At 41.8% G+C, this 20,401-nt stretch overlaps 1 protein-coding gene across 1 annotated transcript in view; it reads left to right on the top strand.

Moving 5' to 3' along the window:
- The first annotated feature begins 5,818 nt into the window (after positions 1-5,818).
- Positions 5,819-20,401, top strand: part of rell1 (RELT like 1) — a 21,470-nt gene continuing 6,887 nt past the window's right edge. Inside the window, exons 1-5 of the mRNA XM_031851030.1 lie at positions 5,819-5,972; positions 11,247-11,456; positions 13,637-13,708; positions 16,426-16,480; positions 20,112-20,354. Coding sequence (XP_031706890.1) covers positions 5,948-5,972; positions 11,247-11,456; positions 13,637-13,708; positions 16,426-16,480; positions 20,112-20,354 — 605 coding nt within the window. The 5' untranslated portion in view covers positions 5,819-5,947. The remainder of the gene's footprint in view (positions 5,973-11,246; positions 11,457-13,636; positions 13,709-16,425; positions 16,481-20,111; positions 20,355-20,401) is intronic.

The raw sequence follows: 20,401 nt of genomic DNA, 5'->3' as shown, positions 1-20,401 counted from the left end.
ACACGCAGGGGCACACGTGCCGGTGCTTGGTCCAACGAGTAGAATCAACCGCCGTGATTGGACAGCGGGAGTAAATGTCTCCGCCTCCAACCCGCCCCGACGCGTTCTGATTGGCTGAGAGGCAGGGCTAGCGGCACGGGGCTTGTGGAAATCACGTTGCCGTGTGTATGGTCCTGAGGTCCCTTCTAAACATACATGAGAGGGCGGAGACTGTTCCCACACTTGATGTGGCCTACTTGGTGAACCGTAATAAGGGTAATGCCTTCGCAATTAGATTTTGTGTTGGGAATTAACAAAGTTGGTAAATAAACGTATTTTACTGTAGTCCTCATTTAGCAGATGTTACAGTTCCAGTGGTGTTATTTTGTCTATAACTAGTCATAAATTGAGGTATGACTATTATAAATCAACCCTGATAACTAATTTTAAATAGTTAAAACATGCTGCTGTTTCTGCTGATCATCATCATTGTAAATAATAATAATAGTGTTTTTTTTTTTTTACTGTTATCATGAAATGTAATTGTTGAACATAATGTTTGACGAAAAAAGAAAATAAATTTAACTCAAGTTCCACTTAGTAGTTTTTTTCGAAGTGAACTAAGCAAAGATAAGGCAAAAAGCTCAGGAGGAGTGACCTGAAGTTGTGTTTTTTATTTCAAACTATTATCAATATCAATACTTTGTCCTTTATATCGATCTATAGTTTTTTTTTAAACTCTGATCAACTAGCCTGTGAGATGCAGTTGAAAGCTCCAGAAAAAGAGGATCTTGAGTTGAGATGTTTTTTAATGTCAGATCTTTAGTATAGTTTTGTTTTCTTTATTTTTCTCCTATTCCCATCTTCCTCATATAATTCCCTTAAAGTCATGTCCCCAGCTGAAAGTTTCATTGATACTTTCAAATCGTAGGTGTACAAATTCAAAATAATAATCAGAAGCCAACTGTATTTGAAACCAGTCACACTACAATTATTCTGAGATATGGCCAAGTAGAAAATAAATCTGCCTCATCTTGTCTTTCCCCATGCACAAAACCACACGGGTGCTATTTCTGCTGCGCGTTTGCGTTGTACTTACGGCTGCGGCAAAGCCTCAACATGCACAATCCAACGTGCTCTCAGATGGTGACGTCAGTTGCACTGCTTGCCCTCTCCAAATGCACGAGGCTGACGGTGTGGTTGGTGAGAAGCTGTAAACAGTGCAGTAGGGCATATGCCAGTGTGTTAATATCCTTCACAACAATTATAGTCGAGTCTTTAATAGGGGCACATTTACTGTGCCACAATGCACGTAGTATTTGTTGTACTACAACAACAAAAAATACAATATTGTAAAAATATATCTCTAAGGAAAGTATCAATATATCAGCATGAGCTTCTCTTCTCTTACAGCGGTAGATTATTTGTCAGTCAATATTTGGTCATAATTACAGTACAATAAACCATGTGTAAAGTACATTTATATACATATATATTCCCTAGGTGGCAGTAAACTCTGATGTTTTTACTGTAGTAAAAGTGGCAATACTACTGTGTTAAAATACTCCGTTACAAGTAAAAGCCCCTCATTCAAAACTTAATTGAAGTAAAAGCCTACAAACGTATTGGCATAAAAATACAAACAGTAAAAGTACTCATCATGCAAAACGACCATTTCAAAATCATATATTTTATTATTGGATTATAATTATTGATGCACAGATATGTAGGTCTAATGTTGCACCCAGTGAAGGTGCAGATAATTTTAGCTATGTCATGTACTGCTGCGTGGTTTAATCTATGAAGATACAGCATCATTTATTCGTTGAACCTGTCTAAATGTGCCACTTTCTTCAGAAGTCACTGGTTCTCTTGGGTTCTCTGCCATTTGTTGTTTACTAGCGTGTACTTGGCCGGTCTGAGCTTGTTTTGCTGGAAACTGCAGTGAGACTCAGTCTCACTGATATACTTGGCTTTTGTGCATAGACCTGCAGCATCCTTTACCAGTAGGTCTGGTACGAGCTCAGTGTTAATATTAATGTATAATCAAACATTAAACCTTATGACTGCTTGTCTATTAACATGGAATCAAATGAATATGAAAAGGAGGAGTGGCAAAACATTTAAAAAAAAACGTTTTTATATCGTGCTTGGCTGCTTTCCTGACGATGCTTGAATATCACAGACACATTCACATTGCAGCTGCTTCAAAATGTGTTTCCATCTAAGTGGTCTGTTATAAATTTGGATATACGGCATTTCATTGGTTGAGCTGCATAGCGCCATCTGGCCAATAGTCTGGTGTTTGGCACCAGCTACTGGCAGGTGCTTCTCGTCTTGCTGCACACAGTCAGACGAGTTCACTGAACACATGTTTCCCATTTAAACGCACGTATTTTAACATATTAAGCCGGCTACAGTGGCTATTTTACATGCTACAAGCAGCATACAATGTTAAATGTACATAATGTTTCTGGTAAAACATTGCATTTGCATAATGAAATGTGCACATTATAAAATGTGCATATACTATGAGTGATGCTGATCAGCAGATCCAAATGTAAGCATGGATGTGTCCAATAGAGGGCAGCATTGCTTCAGATGAATGTCACATGCGTGAACACACTGCCACGCAGGACTGAACTAGTGTGGCGCAGTCACAAGGAAAACATGCAATTAATTAAGAACTTGACTTTAAAATACATTAGTAGTTGCTCGTGATGTCCAGGGTGTTCCCAAGCTCGATTACTGTGTGCAAAGGTAGTTTTATTTGTGTTTCTTGTATTTTAAAGGGCTCAACCTTACTCTGGTATCACTTCAGATCATCTAATTATGGTGAAGTGATTACAGGTGCGCCATTGGCTCCACTCAGCAGCGTCAAGTCATGGAAAGAAGGGGATAACAGTTTTATAATAAATTACTTCCTGTTAGTGCATCGTGTGTGTGTGTGTTTGTGTGCCCAAATAAGAATTGTAATTGTAATATTTATAATAATAATAATAACTTTATTTATGTAGCACCTTTAAAACACAGAGTTTACAAAGTGCTTTGACAGACAGAGCAGCCAATGCAATAATAACAGAAAGCTCAACAGTGAGGCCCAACAAAGCATGACAACTAAGGTAAGAGTTAAACCCGGATAAAACAGTACAGTAGATAAAAATAAATAAAAGATACGATAAAAATAAACTAATAAATAAATAAAATAAAATAATTTAGTAAAATCAACAAATAAAAATAAAGCAGTAAAGCGACAACGTCACATAAAAGCCAGGCTGTAAAAATAGGTTTTATTAAGAAGTGATTTAAAAGAGATTACTGATCCTGCGAGCCTTATCTCCTCCGGTCGCTCCAAAGCCGAGGGGTCCTGATGGCAAAGGCACGGCCACCTTTTAATTTTCAGCCTCGACTTTGGAAGGGCCCCACCTGAGGATCTAAGTATGCTAGCTGGCTCATAAGGGGTCAACATTTCCTCTATATATTTTGGGGCCAGACCCATATACGTGCTTTAAAAGTGATCTTAAATCTTAAAATCTAAAAATCCAACTCCTCCACAAAACAAAACTCCTGCAGTGGTTTCCGGGTCTCTATTGTTTCCTCTTCCCTTGTGGGTTCAATGTTGAAGCCTATCTGGTTACCTTGGTTTTGGGCTTCCATAGTGTAAGGTTTGTCTAATCCAATCCCACTTCCTCTTCCACATTTGGCTGTGTGTTCCAGTAGTCATGCTGCCATACTATTTAGTATGCCACAATAAGATTTAGTATATCCTCACAGCAAGAGCGGCAGGTTTGATCCAGAGACTGGCCGGTTCTCCCCATGTCAGCGTGGGCTCTCTCAGAGTTCTCCTCTGGGTTCTCCCAGCTTCCTCCCACAGGCCAAAGACATGCAGCTTAGACCCTCCTCCTTTATTTCTGATGGCGTTTGACCAATGTGTCTTGAGAAAGGTCTGGACTTTGGATATTTTGTTTTTTTCTCCATGTTTCTGAACCGTAAGCAGCTCTGATTTCTCAACATCTGGAAGGCGATGTGAGCATTAACAGGGCAGGTGTGCCTGAAGCCCTTGTACACTGCTGCCATCTGCAGGTCGACGGACAGAGACCTCCGCTGATCCAACACACAGAATATTGTACTTTTTTTTTCCCTTTGTGTTGTAAATAAAAAAAGCATACGAACTCTCTGACTTGGTGGAGTTTTCATGTAATTATTTACAGACTGAAATACATTCAACGTTCATTTAAAGTGGTTGAAAAATAACTAATACAAAGAGATGGACAGTGAAATAATCTCAATCCTTTTTGTCTTCTGGTACATCTTTGTCCTCAGTTGCAGCTGCAGTTCAAGGGTCAAGCCTCCTGGACACCAGCTTCTTCCTCAGACTCCTCACTGGTGTTGACGCTGGTGATAAAGGGAAACACATATATGGTTATTCTAGTGTATGATCAAGTATATAAATAAGGCTGCTGTTTTTTTCCAATTTTCTGCTCCCAAATTGTGGATTTTTAAGTTTCGGGAGATAACTGCAGTATTTTCTCTTTTACTGGGTTCATGGATGATTTTGCAAACTAATTTAGGTCGCTGAAATATATTTGAAAAATACATCGAAAGGGTAAAAAAACGATATACACTTATATCTCAGGCCATGCTTTATTAATTGCTTGTTTTATTCTTAAATATATTTTCTCTCTCTTAATTTTTCAATATAATTTAACCTGTTTACCGTTTGTGTCTGATTGTTTTGCAGCATCATTTCCACTACGTTGATTGTACTCTATTCTTCATCTTTGTATGATAGGTTCTTGTCATGTTTTGTACATTTTCCTTGTGTTAAATACATTTTTTTTAGATGCACATAGTTTTTCCTCAACATAGTTCTTTCTACACTTTTATTGTGTCTGAAATGATGATTCACGGCTCTATTATTGTCATGTTAACAACAACAATTTGTTGAATGGTTGTTTCGATAAATCTCAGTAAAACACACTTGTTTTCTGCGCTCCAGCTTCAGTCTTGGTTTTGTCTAGACATGGGTGTAGGCTAATTTCTGGTTGCAATCTTTTGGTTTAAAAACAACGAGGTAAAAGCTAAGGTCAAAACTCTACTTTGCTGTACAACTTGTGTATTTTGTTGTTGTTGTTGTTCTGGCACAGAGGATTCTGTGAGTCTGGAAACACTGTCTTTTTCTTTAATTACTTAAAACCAAGTGCCAGAGGAAGTACACAGATCTTTTACTTACGCAAATGAATGCATAGCTTTTATTTGTATTTCTACACCGTGGTATTGCTACTTTTATTTGAGTAAAGGTACAAAGCATTAGCTTCAAAATATTCGGAAGTACCAAAAGTTAAAGCACAAATTATTCAGAGCAATGAGAATTATTGAATTATAATGAATGATTATTGCATTTATTAGTACTTTGCTTTAATGTTACTGCTGGTAAAAGTGGGGCTGTAAAAAAAAACCCCGTTATAATAGCTTGTGAATTCCACCAAGGGATCAATAAAGTCGTATCTTTATCCATAATGATACATCATAATGTATTTGTTGGTGAGATTGTGTTTTATTAACATGAATTTGCAAAGTAACTGGTAACTAAAAGTATCAAATAAATGTAGCGGAGTAAAAAGTGCATTATCTCCCTCTGGATTCTAGTGAGTAGAAGTACAAAGTAGCATAAAATGCAAATACTCAAAGAAAAGTAGCAGTAACTCAAACCTGTACTAAACCCGCCTTTTTAGCAAAAGCCAATGAAGACGCTGCCTCTCCTGTGTACCTCTCTTTGTTGGAGGGTCATCAGGTAACAGGTGGGGAGTATCGCTTTAAGATTAGGGCGTATCCACTCTCTGTGAATCAGGAAATACATTGATGTTAGTGAAAACAGTCCCTCCTCTGGCGTAGTTTGACCGCGGTTTGTGGTGACCACGGCTTTCACAACATCATCACCACTTCTCCGGGTATCTCCTGTCCGTCTATGGCTAATTCAACCGCAGACACGCGTAAGTACGCGCGCCTTCAACCCTTCTGTGTGGAAACCAAAAGGTGTAACGTTAACACCGCTGCACGGTCGTGACTCCTTTTTCTCATCTCCTCCTCAGAAAAAAAGTTTGCTCTCAAAATGCCTTGAGGTTATTAAATCATAAATAGGGACTCTCTGCGATAGATGCATTGTTTATGGAAACACGAACGTTGGCCACTAATTAAGGTAGAATACAAATATTTAAGTGACGTTTTAGACAGATACTGCACACATAGCTCCTGCGTGACAGCCCCGGAACTTCAAGACATCATGCAGTCAGCGAAAAACAGAAGCATGTTGAGCATTTATAATTAGATAACTTCACGTTAATACAAAATAAACTGACAAACTGACTTAAAATGCCAATGTAAACTCTGTGTTTACCAGCAGACACATTATAAAGGTTTATGATCCCACCCTAACAAAAGTTTAGGCTATGTTTGGAAGAGAATTGTTTTTATTATTGTCCCAACATCAGTTAAAAGCTACAGCAAGTGTTGCTGAGGTGATAATGCACGTATGGCTTTATTTTATAAGCTAATTACTGCTTATCCAAGATTTTAGTCAAATCAGACTGTATTTCATCAGGCACCAGAGCTTACATTGTACTTTTCCTTCCCTTAAAACTGTTATTTCTCTGTACTAATGTGCTGCAGGGATTGCGGATTCTTGTGGGCCAACCTGTAAATTAGCATCGCACCAGTTGACACCCAGTCAAAACAAAACAAAACAAAAATGGGAATTTTCCTTTGGAATCACACATTTATGATACTTACAAGTTATGGTACTTTACAGGTTTTGTCCAGCCAATCTTCACATATGACCGCCACAATAAAAGATAAAGAATTACTTCATTGTCTTGTCGGGATAAAAGTCTCGCATGCAAATATAGATGTTTTACTCTTCACAGCCTGTTTGGAGTCTGTGGGTATTTTTTGAAATACTGCTCGGACCATTTCTGTGTCTGAGAAGAGTAGCCTACTGTACGTGTCTCTGCATCAAGAAAATACTCAAGCCAGTGTTCCATGTTACGCTTTGGTTTTCCTCCTAACCTTTTACAATTCTGGGCCTGTTTCAATTTTCCATGGAGAGTCCACAGGAGTCTGTGGCTTGCAAAAGGCCAAGGCTGAACCCTCACGCTCATTTAATTAGACCTAGTCCCTCCGGTGCGTTGGTTTGGTATTAATGGTATGTGTGTGTGTGTGGGAGGGAGGGAGAGTGTGTGTGTCTTGGATCAATTCAGCTGTCTTCACAGCATCATCTAACGACTGCAGCGTACAACTTATGGAACTTGCGGACCTTATTGTGGTTCGGGACCCCCCCAAGAGGACCTGAGATAAGGGTCACAAGATTATTAAAAGGGATAAAAAAAAGTAAATAAGAAAAAGCATTTTTGTTTGCACAAAACTGTTTGTTTTTTTAGTAAAATTCTTGACACTTTTATGACCTCAGGCCTGTGAAAATCCTTCGAATGAAACAATATCTGAAGAAAAACAATCGTGATGACGTCCACATACAAGCTAACACTCACTGTGAGAAACAACTATTCTCACAGCATTGCGTTTTATGTTGCTTTTAAAGATTTACTATGCTTCTAAATGAAGTTGAGTAGTTCAAAGCCGTCTGGGGGAGCTCTATTTTTCAAGTCGCCCTAATAAAAAGATCCTCCGCTGTTGTTTGTTCTTGGTAAGTAAGGTGCTATTTTTATCATCAAAGGGATGCAGCAATTAATCTCATGCTTCAAATTTAGAATTGTGCACCAATTGGTTACAGTGTGCCGTTACAGGGGGAACATGTGGCGCAATGAGCTGACTGAGACTGTGGCATCTGTCACGGGGCCAGTGCTATGTCTGCAAGTGAGACCGTGATTGAGGGAGGTTTTAACTCCACTTAGTGTCTAAATAGATAAGGGACCAAGAGTATGAATGTCTCGTTTAATCTGAAATGAGAAGCGGTTATTTTAAATCTGAGGGTCTCAGATTTGCTTTGCTAGCTGCACATGATTTCCTGAAATGGGTAAGCTACAGATGGGCCTTTTTAGCCCATTCATATTCTTGTTATGGTGAAATGAAAACTTTCATACACACATACATTTAACGCCTACAAATATGGATTGAAGCAGAATATTTCCGGAGTAGATTCTCAGAAAATGAAGGTGCACTAAGACTCTGGTGTAGTTGGAAGGAGAGGTTATTAAGACCCAAACGGTGGTCAACGAGGAGACACGGAACAGTTTCCATTTCCGTTCTCTCTCTCCTTCCCTAAAATGAGCAAATGGAGGAGAATAATGCAGTCAGCCCAGCTGAGGATCAGATTACCGACTGGTTAAGAGGAAAAGTCTCTCAGCCCAGACTGATTCCCTGATTCCTTTCAGAGTAGTATTATTTCATGCAACATTTGCCAAGAAGTGACTGACAACATTGGAAATGCCCTGAAACCTAAAAATACAACAGGAAGTATAATTTAGGTTTGGCAAACAATGATGTCATGAAGTGCTGATCTCAGCAAGTGAGGAACACTGACGTCCTCTTTTCTGAGAAGCCCTTTGGTGGTGTTGTGTTGTCATCATCCTTATGCACTGATTCTGTAGGTAATGGGTGATTTCCATGCACAAATTTGGGTGCTAGCAAGAGATTCAAATATCACAATAGACACTCGTGGTGTTGAAATTGCCTTTATCGATGGCTAAAATAGTTCCATTAGTTCATCAATGGAAAGAGAGGATAAAGGCAAAGAATTCAATCACAAGTCGTTCTCCTTTTTGTGTGTTTTTTATTTTGCGGTGATTGATTTTCCATCATGTTGTGAAAGAAGCTGTTGCAGCAGAGACGTTGATAAACCTTTAAGGCAGGTAGACCTTCTCTCAGGGTAAATCCTCATAAACCTGCAGGAAATGAAACTAGCAGAGCAGCAGCGCATGAGCTATGCTCCAGAGGATGCTTCAACTGAAGGATTTGACGTCGTAGACTGAGATACGTTTGCTCCTCCAGAGTCAGAAAGGGGGAATTCCTCTTATCAGTGATGGTGACAGTGAATTCGGAAGGTAACCACCACTCGGGTTCACTTCTCTTGTGATGTAAGCGTTGAATTTGATGTTTTCCTCGTAGCTTGTCCCATATTGGATCTTGCGGCCTCGTTTGTATCACTTACACATCATGTCGTCATATTTTCATTAAAAGTCAAAGTAAACACAGTTGCTCTTCTTCTCTAGTTGATTTTTAACGGACATCAAGGCCTGATTATCCATTTTTTTCAATGTCGATGTGATACCCGAGTAGTTTGTTTGTGCCAAAACTGTTCAACGAATCGATCATGTGACGGACAAATCGGGCAGTTCTGATCATCGATTGATCATTTAAAGGTGCTAAATTTAAAAATCAGAGCGTTAATATGGCAGCAAATGTGTTTTAGATATGGTTTGAATTCCGTATTGAGCACCCTTAAAACAAATGATTGAGACAAAACACCAAACGTTCTTGGTTCCTGCTTCTCAAATGTGAACCTTTGCCGCTTTTCTTTGGTTTGTATCATAATGTATATTGAATATTTTGTATGTTTTGGGCTGTTGGTTGGATTTTTAAAAAGACGAAACCTCGGGTGATTTGGATTTTTTTTTTAAACATTTTTATCAAGTCAACGATTAATTGAATACAAAAAACAATGTGCAGCTGAATCAATAAAGACAACAATCCTTTGTTAAAGCCTTAGATTTGCACTCAACCTTCGGTTCTCGTGTTGGTCTCTACCCAAAGCATTGAGGTTTTGCACCCAGCCCTATTTATACCCTCACAAAGCTTTGGCAGAAACCATCCAATCAAAGCTCAACACGGCCCAAAAGTTTCTTTTCAATATCATAATTTGATATATGAATCCACACCTGTGATGTGCGTGTGTTCCAGATATCTCTATTTTTGGCTGTTCCCTCTGAGGACTTTCATCATGGCACCAGCTGTGGTTGCTAAGAGATTTCTGTGACTCAAGTCTAAATCCTCCTCCAGGACTCTATTCAACCCATCTTTTTCTATTTCAATGCTTTTGATACAATCCTCCCATTGGCCTGTGCTTACTCACGAGTCATTTGGAGCGGCATGGGAGCGTGCCAGGACGACCTACCAGTCTATAAGCACATGGACGCGCACACCAGTCTGTCAGCAGACAATGGTCTTTACCAGTGTGTTCAGTCTGATACATCGGGGGAACTGGGACAATGGGGGGGGAAGCACACATGCCTCTGTGTGCATCAGGAGGCACATGGTTGGGTATGTAGATACGCGCCTGTACCCACAATGCTCTGCTGCGTTTCCAAACGGCATGAACATGTGATTTGAGGCTGATATGAGTTGAGATTCTGTTCCTGTGACCTCCCATATCAGTCTGTGTGTCTGACTCTCTATGTGTGTGTGTCTCTCTCACGCGCACACAAACACACACTCTCTGATGGGAACAGGAAAACAGACAAAGGCCCTCTTGTCTGTTGTGCTTTCCACCTCACGTGGTCCGCCAACAGCAGGAGCCAGGGGAGCTTTGGCCGATAGCTGACCCATCACTGTCTACCTTTTTGACCTGATCCCTTTCGAGACATTAGGGCCACCATTTAAAATGTAATATATAGTCACTAATGACTCTGCGAAGATGTGATTGCCGTTTTAGCTACTTGTCACATATTATAGAAGAAACTGGCCAATCAAGTAAATAATCGGCGGGATTAATTGATGAGGAAAACAATGGTTAGTCTCAGTGAAGTCTGTAAAGTTTGTTGAGCTCAGAGTTGAGGCACCCTGATGGGTCTGAAGTCTGGTGTGCGGGTGGGTGGGCAGATGGGAGTGGGAGAGGGAAGCTTTAGTGCTGTAGTTTATGGTCCCTGTACCCGTTTTTGCTGCAATCAGTTGCTATGATAACATAGCAACTATATGACCAACCCCGCTAAATGTCGACTGAGCAGTTATAATTTTTGGTTTCGCCTTTTTTGACTCTCTGCCTCTTTCATGAAATGAGCTGCTGAGAGAGACGGCAGCAGACTGGAGGGATCCTGGACGGGAACAGGAAATCTCTGTCTCATGTCTCAGCTGATAGCATTTAAATCCCCTCAGCTGCTCGGCCCCCAAGTGTAGCCTCGCACTCACTGGATATCAGGTTGCCATGAAGGGCGTCGTAATGACGATCCATTTTTGTGTCCTGTCGCAACAATATTTAGAATAATTCATTTTTTCCTCTCTTGTTCCTTTGCTCCCCTTCGTCCCTCTTCGTCCTCTAGGGGGTCAGACTACAGCTGATGGAAAAGGTGAAGCAGGGATAAACCACACGGAATACATCGCCTTCATCCTGGTGCCTGCTTTCTTCCTTTTGGGCCTGTTGGGGGTGGTGATCTGCCACGTGTTGAAGAGGAAGGGCTATCGCTGCACCACTGAGGCCAATGATGAGGAGCAGTGTGAGGAGGAAGAAAAGGATCCCGAGCTGGGCGGAGGTAAGGAAATCTGAATAAAAAAGGGAGGGAGTTGGAAAAACCTCTGACACTGCAGACTCTAGGAAATGTGTCATTGTCTGAGAGGCCATTATGATTAGCTTTATGCGTTTATTACATCTATGTGCTCATTGTTTGAGGGCATCCATGATATTCAATTATATTCAATATTGGGCCAAATTCCCTCTGCAGTCAGCCAAACTGGGACTCTGTTGCATTTCAGTCGATGGAAAAGTACATGCAAGTTGTTTTTTGAAATGAGTCATCGGTCTGCATGAGGTTTTTCACTCTCCTGTCATGTGATGGTGAAATTCAAGGTAAAAAAAATCCCTAGATTCTCCCACCTGCCCTCCAGTCCTCACAGGCTTCTACTACATTCCTGAGGCTAATGACTTCGGTGTGTGCCAGCTACTGACGGCGCAGATGATAAGAATAGACTTGTATGATGCGAATGGCTCTTCAGATAACTCGCTGCGAAATCACAAACATAAGCTCAGAAATCCTATTTATGTTGTTTTTACAGTAAGTCGTCACGTGGCGATATTGCTAGCTCTTTACCATTGTGTTGTTAAAGGTGCGAGAGCCCAGATTGGGAGCATTTCCATTGCCTCTCGGTGCGTAACAAAGCAAAGAAGCTCAAATGACAAAACGCACACAGAGGTAGAGTGACACTATATCTTTACAAACAGTTGTTTGCTGCTATATTAATGTTTAGGAATGTGAAATACGGCTCCCTATTCCAGCCGTGAGCCTCGATTGCTTCTGTCTTTCTAAGGAGTGGAGGCCAATAGAAACCAGGAAGATGTTTGACATTCACACCACTCGTGTTGTGACTCAACTTCGGGTGTGTTGAGTGACGTGGAACTAAGAAATTCTCCACACAGTTTGATTTCCCTTGGCTCCTAATGATAACTCCAGATAATGCTTAATTGCTATACGCATTGTGTACGTGTGGATGACTTTGGAGAAAGTAGCAGACTTTGTGAACTTCCGCACACTGAAAAGAAACAAAGTTTACTTGCTTCACTTGGGGTTTTTTTTCTCCCCCAGTTTGCATCTGTCACGTCATGTTTTGCTGGTACAGTATGTTGCTTGGCCACACAGAGAGGGATGTGAGGTTTCCCTTTCCTTCTAGTGACTGTCGTGTGCAGACGTGGAACCTCTGGTATTACTGGATTGCTCTGTTATATAAGAGTGAAGGGTTTACACCACGCTGCCAAGATCAGCGAGAGTCTGCTTTACGGACTTCACTATTAAACATACAACTCCTGGCACATCACTTCTCCACTGTTTCCCCATGTTGGCCAAAGCCCTGAACCCCTCCATTGAATCCTATGACCGGATCGGTTCAGCGGAGTAGGTATTAGTGGGAAAGGGAAGGCGTAAAGCTGGTTTATCTTGTGGCTAGCAAATGTAAGTGCATCAGGGTTTTTCCCTGCGTCTGTCTTTCTGCGACAGGCCCAACCCTTTCTCTCTCTCATACATCGAAACAAAAGAGTAGCAAAAGAACATGCTGCGTGTGTGTTCTCTCACTCATTCAGTTGATCCGATCATCAGTCTTCTCTTGTTGCACAATGATCAGGTTTCCTCTTTCTGCTTTCCGCTGGCGAGCAGCTCCCTTTACGACAGGCAGCTTTTCAATAAACAAATCATTCGTGGCGCACTAGAAGACGCCCACGAATTGCTGCCAGAGTACATTATGTTTATCAGAACATGAGGAAATACTCTGGAAGCGGTCAACAGGAAGCTCTAGGAAGTGCCTCACAGGGGTCTCTGAAGTAATAATCAAACCAAATGCTCCGTTAGTCTATGTGTGGCTTTTCATTCGAAATGAATAATTGCATCCTGCTCCAGTTAAACCGTTAGACCTATGGGAGTACCATAGGTTGTACCAGAGTGGTAATAGTAACAAGTGCTCTTGAATTCTGATTTATGGGTATCATGTTTAGCATTTCCGATGTAAAAAGGGGCCCTGAGGGCGTGCTGGAGGAGAGTTTTACAGTTTGTTTTACTGTCCTGCGCTCCGAAAATATACTGCCTAAATATTTATGACGTGCTTTTAACATGTTGCTTGAGGACATAATAACTTTTAATACTGATCACACACACACACACACACACACACACACACACACACACACGTATTTCTAACTGTGTGTGTTTTTTTTCTGCTTATCTTCCAGAAATGAATGACACCCTCAGTGAAAACAACGACACCGTCGGGCAGATAATCCACTACATCATGAAAAATGAAGGTATGTGTCCAAAGTACTAAACAACAAACGAAACACATTAAATCAATTTATTTTACCCCTTTTTACTGACTGTTGATTAAACACTGTGCCTGAGGTTCCCTTTCTGCTCTGTCTCTTTTTCTGCCTCTTCGATGAAGTCACTATCGCAGCGCCATTTATTCCTTAAATTGAAATCCCTTCCCTGAGCCGGAGCGTGAAGTTAAATTCATTAATAAGTCACAGCACTCTGCTTCAACCAAGTAATTGCGCTCCTTCTGTTCGGCTGAGTTTGTAAGTGGCAGCAGGAAAGATGAGGATCAAAGTATTGCGTCGGCTTGAATAGGATGGTCACACGTGCCTTTCCTGACACAGTAGATGACAGTATTTCCCCTCAGGGCGAATGAACCGCCCGCAGCAGTGATGTGCAATTGAAGCATCTTTGCTTTGAACGTAGAAAAGGGTGCTTTGCAATGTTAGTGAAATAACTGAACTGCTGTTTTACTTGAACAGCGTAAGTTGTTGAAGCAGTTCCTGGAAAAAAACAGACTTGCAGGTTCGGTGTTTAGTTTGATATCAGGTTATATTTCATTATAGTTTTACTGAGTCTGGATGGAAGGAGATCCTGGACTGACTGTGGATTTTTATGGTTGTGCACGTGAAGAGCAAAAAATAGTTTTCGACGTGTTTCACTTCTTCTAATGGCACATCAATTATACCGAGGTAGAAGTGTAGCTGCCAAAAGTTCAGCTCCTCTTGGTATAATGAACGACAATATGATATAACAAAGTTGTAATCACATAAAATAGGAGAGATTATAGTTGTTAGCAGAATATCTGCTTATAACTACAATGTAATAAATAAGATAATAAAGGATGCATCTTTGTTATTATTATGTATTCTTTATTACATATATACTGATTATAGATTATGAATAAGGGGTTAAAGTAAACTGTTGCCACTATTTATTTAGTAATTTCCAGATCCAGTTTATCTGTGAGTACTGGTCCCTGAAGCAGATTCCAACTGTGCCGTCTGAACCGCCCCTCACATCTTCTCCAGATGACTAACATACTGTTTGACACACGAAGGCAGCATTGTCCTGTTTTTTGGTGTCTGGCCACCATTGTCCTCTGTTTGATTTTTCTGTCCACCCTCAAGAGGCAAAGCGTCAAAGCTGACTCATCGCATCTTTCGGCGTAACAATGTTTGAGTTGGGGAAGCGCTCGCTGTGACTCATCCTCACAGTGTCACTCCGGAGAGACCTGATGCGGCTCAGGACTCCTACTACGTATCAGAAGACTGAAAATGTCTGTTGAAAAATGTTTGAAAGCTTTATTTCTGGATACTCTAAAAAAAATCTACTTCCAGGTATTTTTCATGGAAATAATTATCTGGAACACAGGAAGTAATTTCCAGCGGCAGTTAGTGTATAAATAAACATACGAACTGAGAAGTCACTATGGAGAACAGTGGTAGTCTTTATGGCTGAGCAAAGACTGCCATCTACAGCTAACCTCAGAATAAGGACCTCACAGTGCTGTAGCGTCAATACACTATGAACTTCAAAATAAAATCCTCCTGGAGGATACATTTCCCTTCACTCTTCCATTCTCTTGTAACACACTCCATTATTCAATATTTCTGATTGATAAAAGGGAAGATGTATGAGCTGAACTGGGTCTTTTTAACCACATCGCTTCGTGTTTTAACCGACACAAAAGACGTTGGATTTAAACTTTTAAACTTTCCTGAAGTCGAGTTTTGTTGTAGCTGCATTTGCAACATCTATGTGAGTAAAAGTAAGGACAAAAACACGTGCAAAAATCTGCCATGTGAAATATAACGGTGTGTCCACGTAAGTCTCCTTTGGTCTGATAGGAAATATGTTTTATGGGCTTTTACTGACTCAAAACCAAAAACCTGCTCTTCCATTTTGTGACTCAGTGGCGCAGCCTCTAATGGTAGCCTTGTACAAATAGAATGACCAGAGCAGTTGCAAGTTAAAAATACTTTTGGGACAAAAAAAAAAAAAAAAAATGTCCAGCAGCTCCCAAGGATGTAAACCCTCCTGTGGTGCACTTGCTGCAGTGTGCTCATGGGCAAGTCAGTGAATGCACCGGGGCTGTTGTCTCTGTGTGTCGATGCTACTTTGCATTCTACTTTGGGAGCAGAAATTGGTTGAGTTGTTGTTCATGTGCAGCCAAAAAAAAAAAATAATCGAAACCCCCGGGCCAAATCCCTGACCCTCATCCAGAAAGTTACACTTTCCAGAGTCATATTTTGGAGTTTGTTTTGCTTCGATCAAGTTCTTTCTTTTCTTATCTGGCACATTCTCCTGAGGTTGTCGTGTGAACTGATTGTGCTCAGTGGGTGCATGTGATGTGCCATTTAATTGGGTTAAGGAGTTAATCTGGTGTTGCCATCTTTCAATAAGCGCTCTGCTTTTGAAGTCACTGGAGCGTTCTCCTCGCTAATTCCCAGAACTACTTTTATCTCACCCCCCCTCCTCCTCTCTCCGTTCCTTTCTTCCATCTGTATAAGTGTGTAATTCTCTCTCTCTCTCTTTCTCTTTCTCTCTTTCTCTCTTTCTCTCTCTCTTTCTCTCTTTCTCTTTCTCTCTTTCTCTCTTTCTCTCTTTCTCTTTCTCTCTTTCTCTTTCTCTCTCTCTTTCTCTTTCTCTTTCTCTCTTTCTCTCTTTCTCTCTCTCTCTCTCTCTCTCTCCCTCTTTTTTTTTTCAGCAAACTCGGACGCCCTGAAAGCCATGGTTCATGATATCAGCATTGACTCTGATGGGTAAGTGTCCTCTCCAGTTGTTTTTTCTTCTCCTGGCCGTGAAGAGCGATCTCAACCACCAGATGGCACCGTAAGCCTCCTCGGAAAAGCCTGTTTGTGTCACATGGCTGAAGTGGCTGAAGTGAGAGTAGCCAGAGCAGGAAATGAGCACACAAGGCAATCAGGCCACATTTCTCTTCTGATGCTTTTCCAGATTGGCAAAGTTTGATTGAGGGCGAGCAGCTGGGGACTCTTCCCCAAAACGCCGCTGTGTCCCTTCTCACTATATTGTGGGTTTATTAAAGAATATCGACCACATTTGTTGGCATGTTTCCTTCTTGGATTCTTTGCCAGGACACAGCGAGTGTGACTCCGCTTAAAAATAAAAAAGAAAGAAAGAGAGAGTATCGGGCAAAGAAGCTTTTGGTGTCTTGGTACTAGAGGCTTTACATATACGGCTGACATTAGTGCTGAAACAATTGATGGATTTATCATGCAAAAATCTCAAATGTGTGCCGGTTCCAGCTTCTCAAATGTAACAATTTGAGGCTTTTTTGTCTGTTTTTATATCGCTGTAAAAACAGGCCTGTCAGGCTGTTCAATTCTTCACATGTTGAAGTGACGTGCACGGGGCTTCAACCAAAAATACAAGAGCAAAAGTGTTTGAACAACATGGAACTGTGCGTTTGTCGTCTCTAATGTAAGTTTCAATCCTTATCATGTCCGGCTAACTAGCTCACTACCTACATTAGGTCTTACACTTTTTCCCTATTTTGATAGACAAGGACTGACTCGTTTTACACTGCGAAAGAACAATGCTGTTTCTTTATTTCCGTGGCTTATAGACGGATCATCGACTGGTGAAGACGCTGCTGACTTTAAACCTGAGGCCTGTTAGCCTCAGGCTCAAAGCACGGTTTCCTGTGTGACAAGTGCAGAATTAAAACCCTTTTGTGGAGTTTCTGATTCCCAAAAAAAAAAAAAAAAAATGCTTGTTGCAGACGTCATTTCAGACATTTTCTGTTTATGTCTACTTCTTTGTGAAATCGAGGAGAAAGCTTGACCGGCGTAGCAACCACGACTAAGCTAAGGGGTCAATAAAACCACCCTGCATCGCGAGAACAGGAGCTGATGGTACGAGCCGAGATTAGACGTCTTCGCTTTGCCGCCGAGATAAGGGGAGAGGGAGTTGGGCTGATAGACAGATTGGAGGAGGAGAAGCCCGTGACGGAAGAGGAGTGTGGTTAAATCAAGTTAGTGGGGTATGTTTTCCCTCTCTCTCTCCCTCCCTCTCTCTCCCTGTCATCTTTCTCATCCCGCTACAGGAAAAGAGAGAGATAACGAGAGGAGAGATGTTCTCCTTTGTTTGGAGGAAACTGTGTGGATAAATGGTTGGAGCGTTGCCTCTGCTGAGGATTAGGTTTTGAAGTATTGTGCTCTGAAAAAAAATCAGTGGCAATCTGCAATCGCACACATTTCCCCCCCCCCCGTGTCACTTTCATGTGTTTCGCCTCTTCATTTATCCTCCAAATCTCTTTCCCCACATATTTCCTCTGTCTCCCTTCAATTTTTTTGCTAAAAAAAATCTCCCCCTGTAGTACTCCCTTTTTCTCTCTTGGCGTTACTCTTCGTATCGGTCTCTCCTTCTCCCAGCCAGGTTGGGCAGCCTGCCAGTGGATCACTTAGAGATGGTGGAATAGGGGGGGGGGAGAGGGGTATCGGCAGAGGGTAATTTATGGGACACTTGAGGGGAGGAGGGAGACAGACAGACAGATGGGCAGAAAGAGGGGAAGGCGGGAGGGATGGAGAAAGGCTACAAGACGGAGAGTGACTGTAGTAGCGGCCTGACCCCGCTATCTGCCTCTCCAGATTTGGTACTTAACTTTAGCGTTGCTCCGTCCCCGTCAGTCCTCCAGCCTCCACCTCTTCACCACCTTTCCACAAGACGCTCTCCATTCACATCAGTCCATCTGGTCCATCTGTCCATTCCCTCCTGTGGATCAAACTCATGGTTCGTACCTCTGCTCATCAGAATCCTCACGCTGCACATGAGCGCGGTACATATTTTTAGCGCATTTTTCACGTGCACAGTTTTTTGTTTTTTTTTACCAAGAACACACATTTTCTCCCCCTTGTTCTTTTAGAATAAATTAATTAAATTAAAAAGGAATGCCGAATATTATTCAGTAATTCACAAGAGGAAAATAACACATTTAATAAAACATTTTTTCTTTTTTTTTCTGCTTTCTCTCCTGCTGCTTATAATCCGATTTAACTTGGAGAACCACTGGTCTATGCTAAATGACCACCCCTTGTGTCCACACACACTGCCGTATGTATTTCTGGTGCGGACAGGGCTGTTCCACTGCGGGAACTTCCCCCTGGGGACCAAGAATCCTTTTTACAGAAACTCAGGGACTTGACCTCGACTTTCAAAAGGAGGAACCAGGAACCAAATGTAGTTAATTATACTTCCAGGTGTCCAAAGACATCCCCGCTCTCCTGGTAGAACTCGCCAATGGATCAGCAGCCTTCAACGCAGACACAGCAGCACCTACATCTTGTGTGAAACCTTCATGAATAAGGAAGTACTTGTGGTCCATATTTATATTAAGATCTGGCGGGTTTCTCCCCCCCCCCCCTTCTACTCTTGTGGCTGAATGAGAGCAAATCCCCCGCATTCAGCCTCACATTAATTTGTGAGGCCCACTTTTATTTGGAATAGAGGTGTTCAGTAACCACATACGGGTGTCAGCCGTCCGCACACTTGTGGCCGTATGCTGCAGCCTCTGTTCCTTGTCCGTTCTCGACAGAGATGGAAGATATGCGACTCTTTATGCTCTCTGTCCCTTGACACACGTGCATAGTTTATTATACGAGCATGTCAATGGGTAGAGACGCTGTTTATTCTGCCTTTGTGCGTAAACAATGCGAGGAGCTGCTCTCCAGGGTCATGAAATATGCACACGCAGTTCCTCTCAGGGGAAAAAAAGAAAGATGCGAGCGATCAAACAGACAAGGAAGCCGCCGTCAATTAGCACGCTGCTAAGATAAATACTGTATGAAAGTGGAGAGGGAGCCGTATGTGTCGGATCAGTTTGCCTTCTTTTAACCATCAATTCTCTTTCCTAATCAGTTGACCAATGCTCCACCTGGGGCCTGCTCGTACAGGAAATTGCCTCCATTCTTGTTATTATTATTCAATACATAATCGTCATTCCCAAAGAGCTTGTCAGTTTGATATGAAGACATGAGATGAGATATTAATGTGGCATGTGTGCAGTGGCAGCCCTGCAGAATTCAATGAGGTTGAATTCATCTGCATGAAATGGAAATGTTTTTGAATGTAGGTCAGTTTGTTCGTCTGTGAAAGGTCTGCCTTTTCTCAGAGCCAGATGTTCGACGAGCTGATCTAAAAACGCACCGCTCTACTTTTTGTTTTATTTAATCTCTAGATGTGTCACAGAAACATTCTGGTGACCTATAAAATATTTCATGGTTCATTTACTCTCTTTATTGCATATTTGTTACTTTGCTTGTGCTCTTCTAGTAATACTTGGCCGTAGTCATCCGCGGCTATCTCGATCCCTGTAATGTATGATTTATTAATAATAATTGTGACACTAACTTCTGGTTCTTCTTCCCTCTTTAGTCCTCCGCTCACCCCCACCTCTCCCGGCACCCCTCCGCTGACTCCCATATCACCCGGCGCGCCCCCGGGAGCTGCTAAACACACCTGCAGCCACCTGCACACCATCGGCGGCCTGGGCGGGCATAAGAACATCTGCAACCGCTGCAGTCACAAGAAGTGGCCGCTTATGAGGAGGCTGTCTCCCCGCAAGGTGGAGCAACGCCGCAGCCAACACGGAGAGGTCACGGTCCTGGCTGTGGGCAGGTGTGTGTGTGTGTGTGTGTGTGTGTGTGTGTGTGTGTGTGTGTGTG

The sequence above is a fragment of the Anarrhichthys ocellatus genome, unplaced genomic scaffold (assembly GCF_004355925.1).
Source record: "Anarrhichthys ocellatus isolate YVR2014 unplaced genomic scaffold, GSC_Weel_1.0 scaffold11, whole genome shotgun sequence".
Lineage (NCBI taxonomy): Eukaryota > Metazoa > Chordata > Actinopteri > Perciformes > Anarhichadidae > Anarrhichthys > Anarrhichthys ocellatus.
This window is presented reverse-complemented; position numbering and strand designations above follow the sequence as displayed.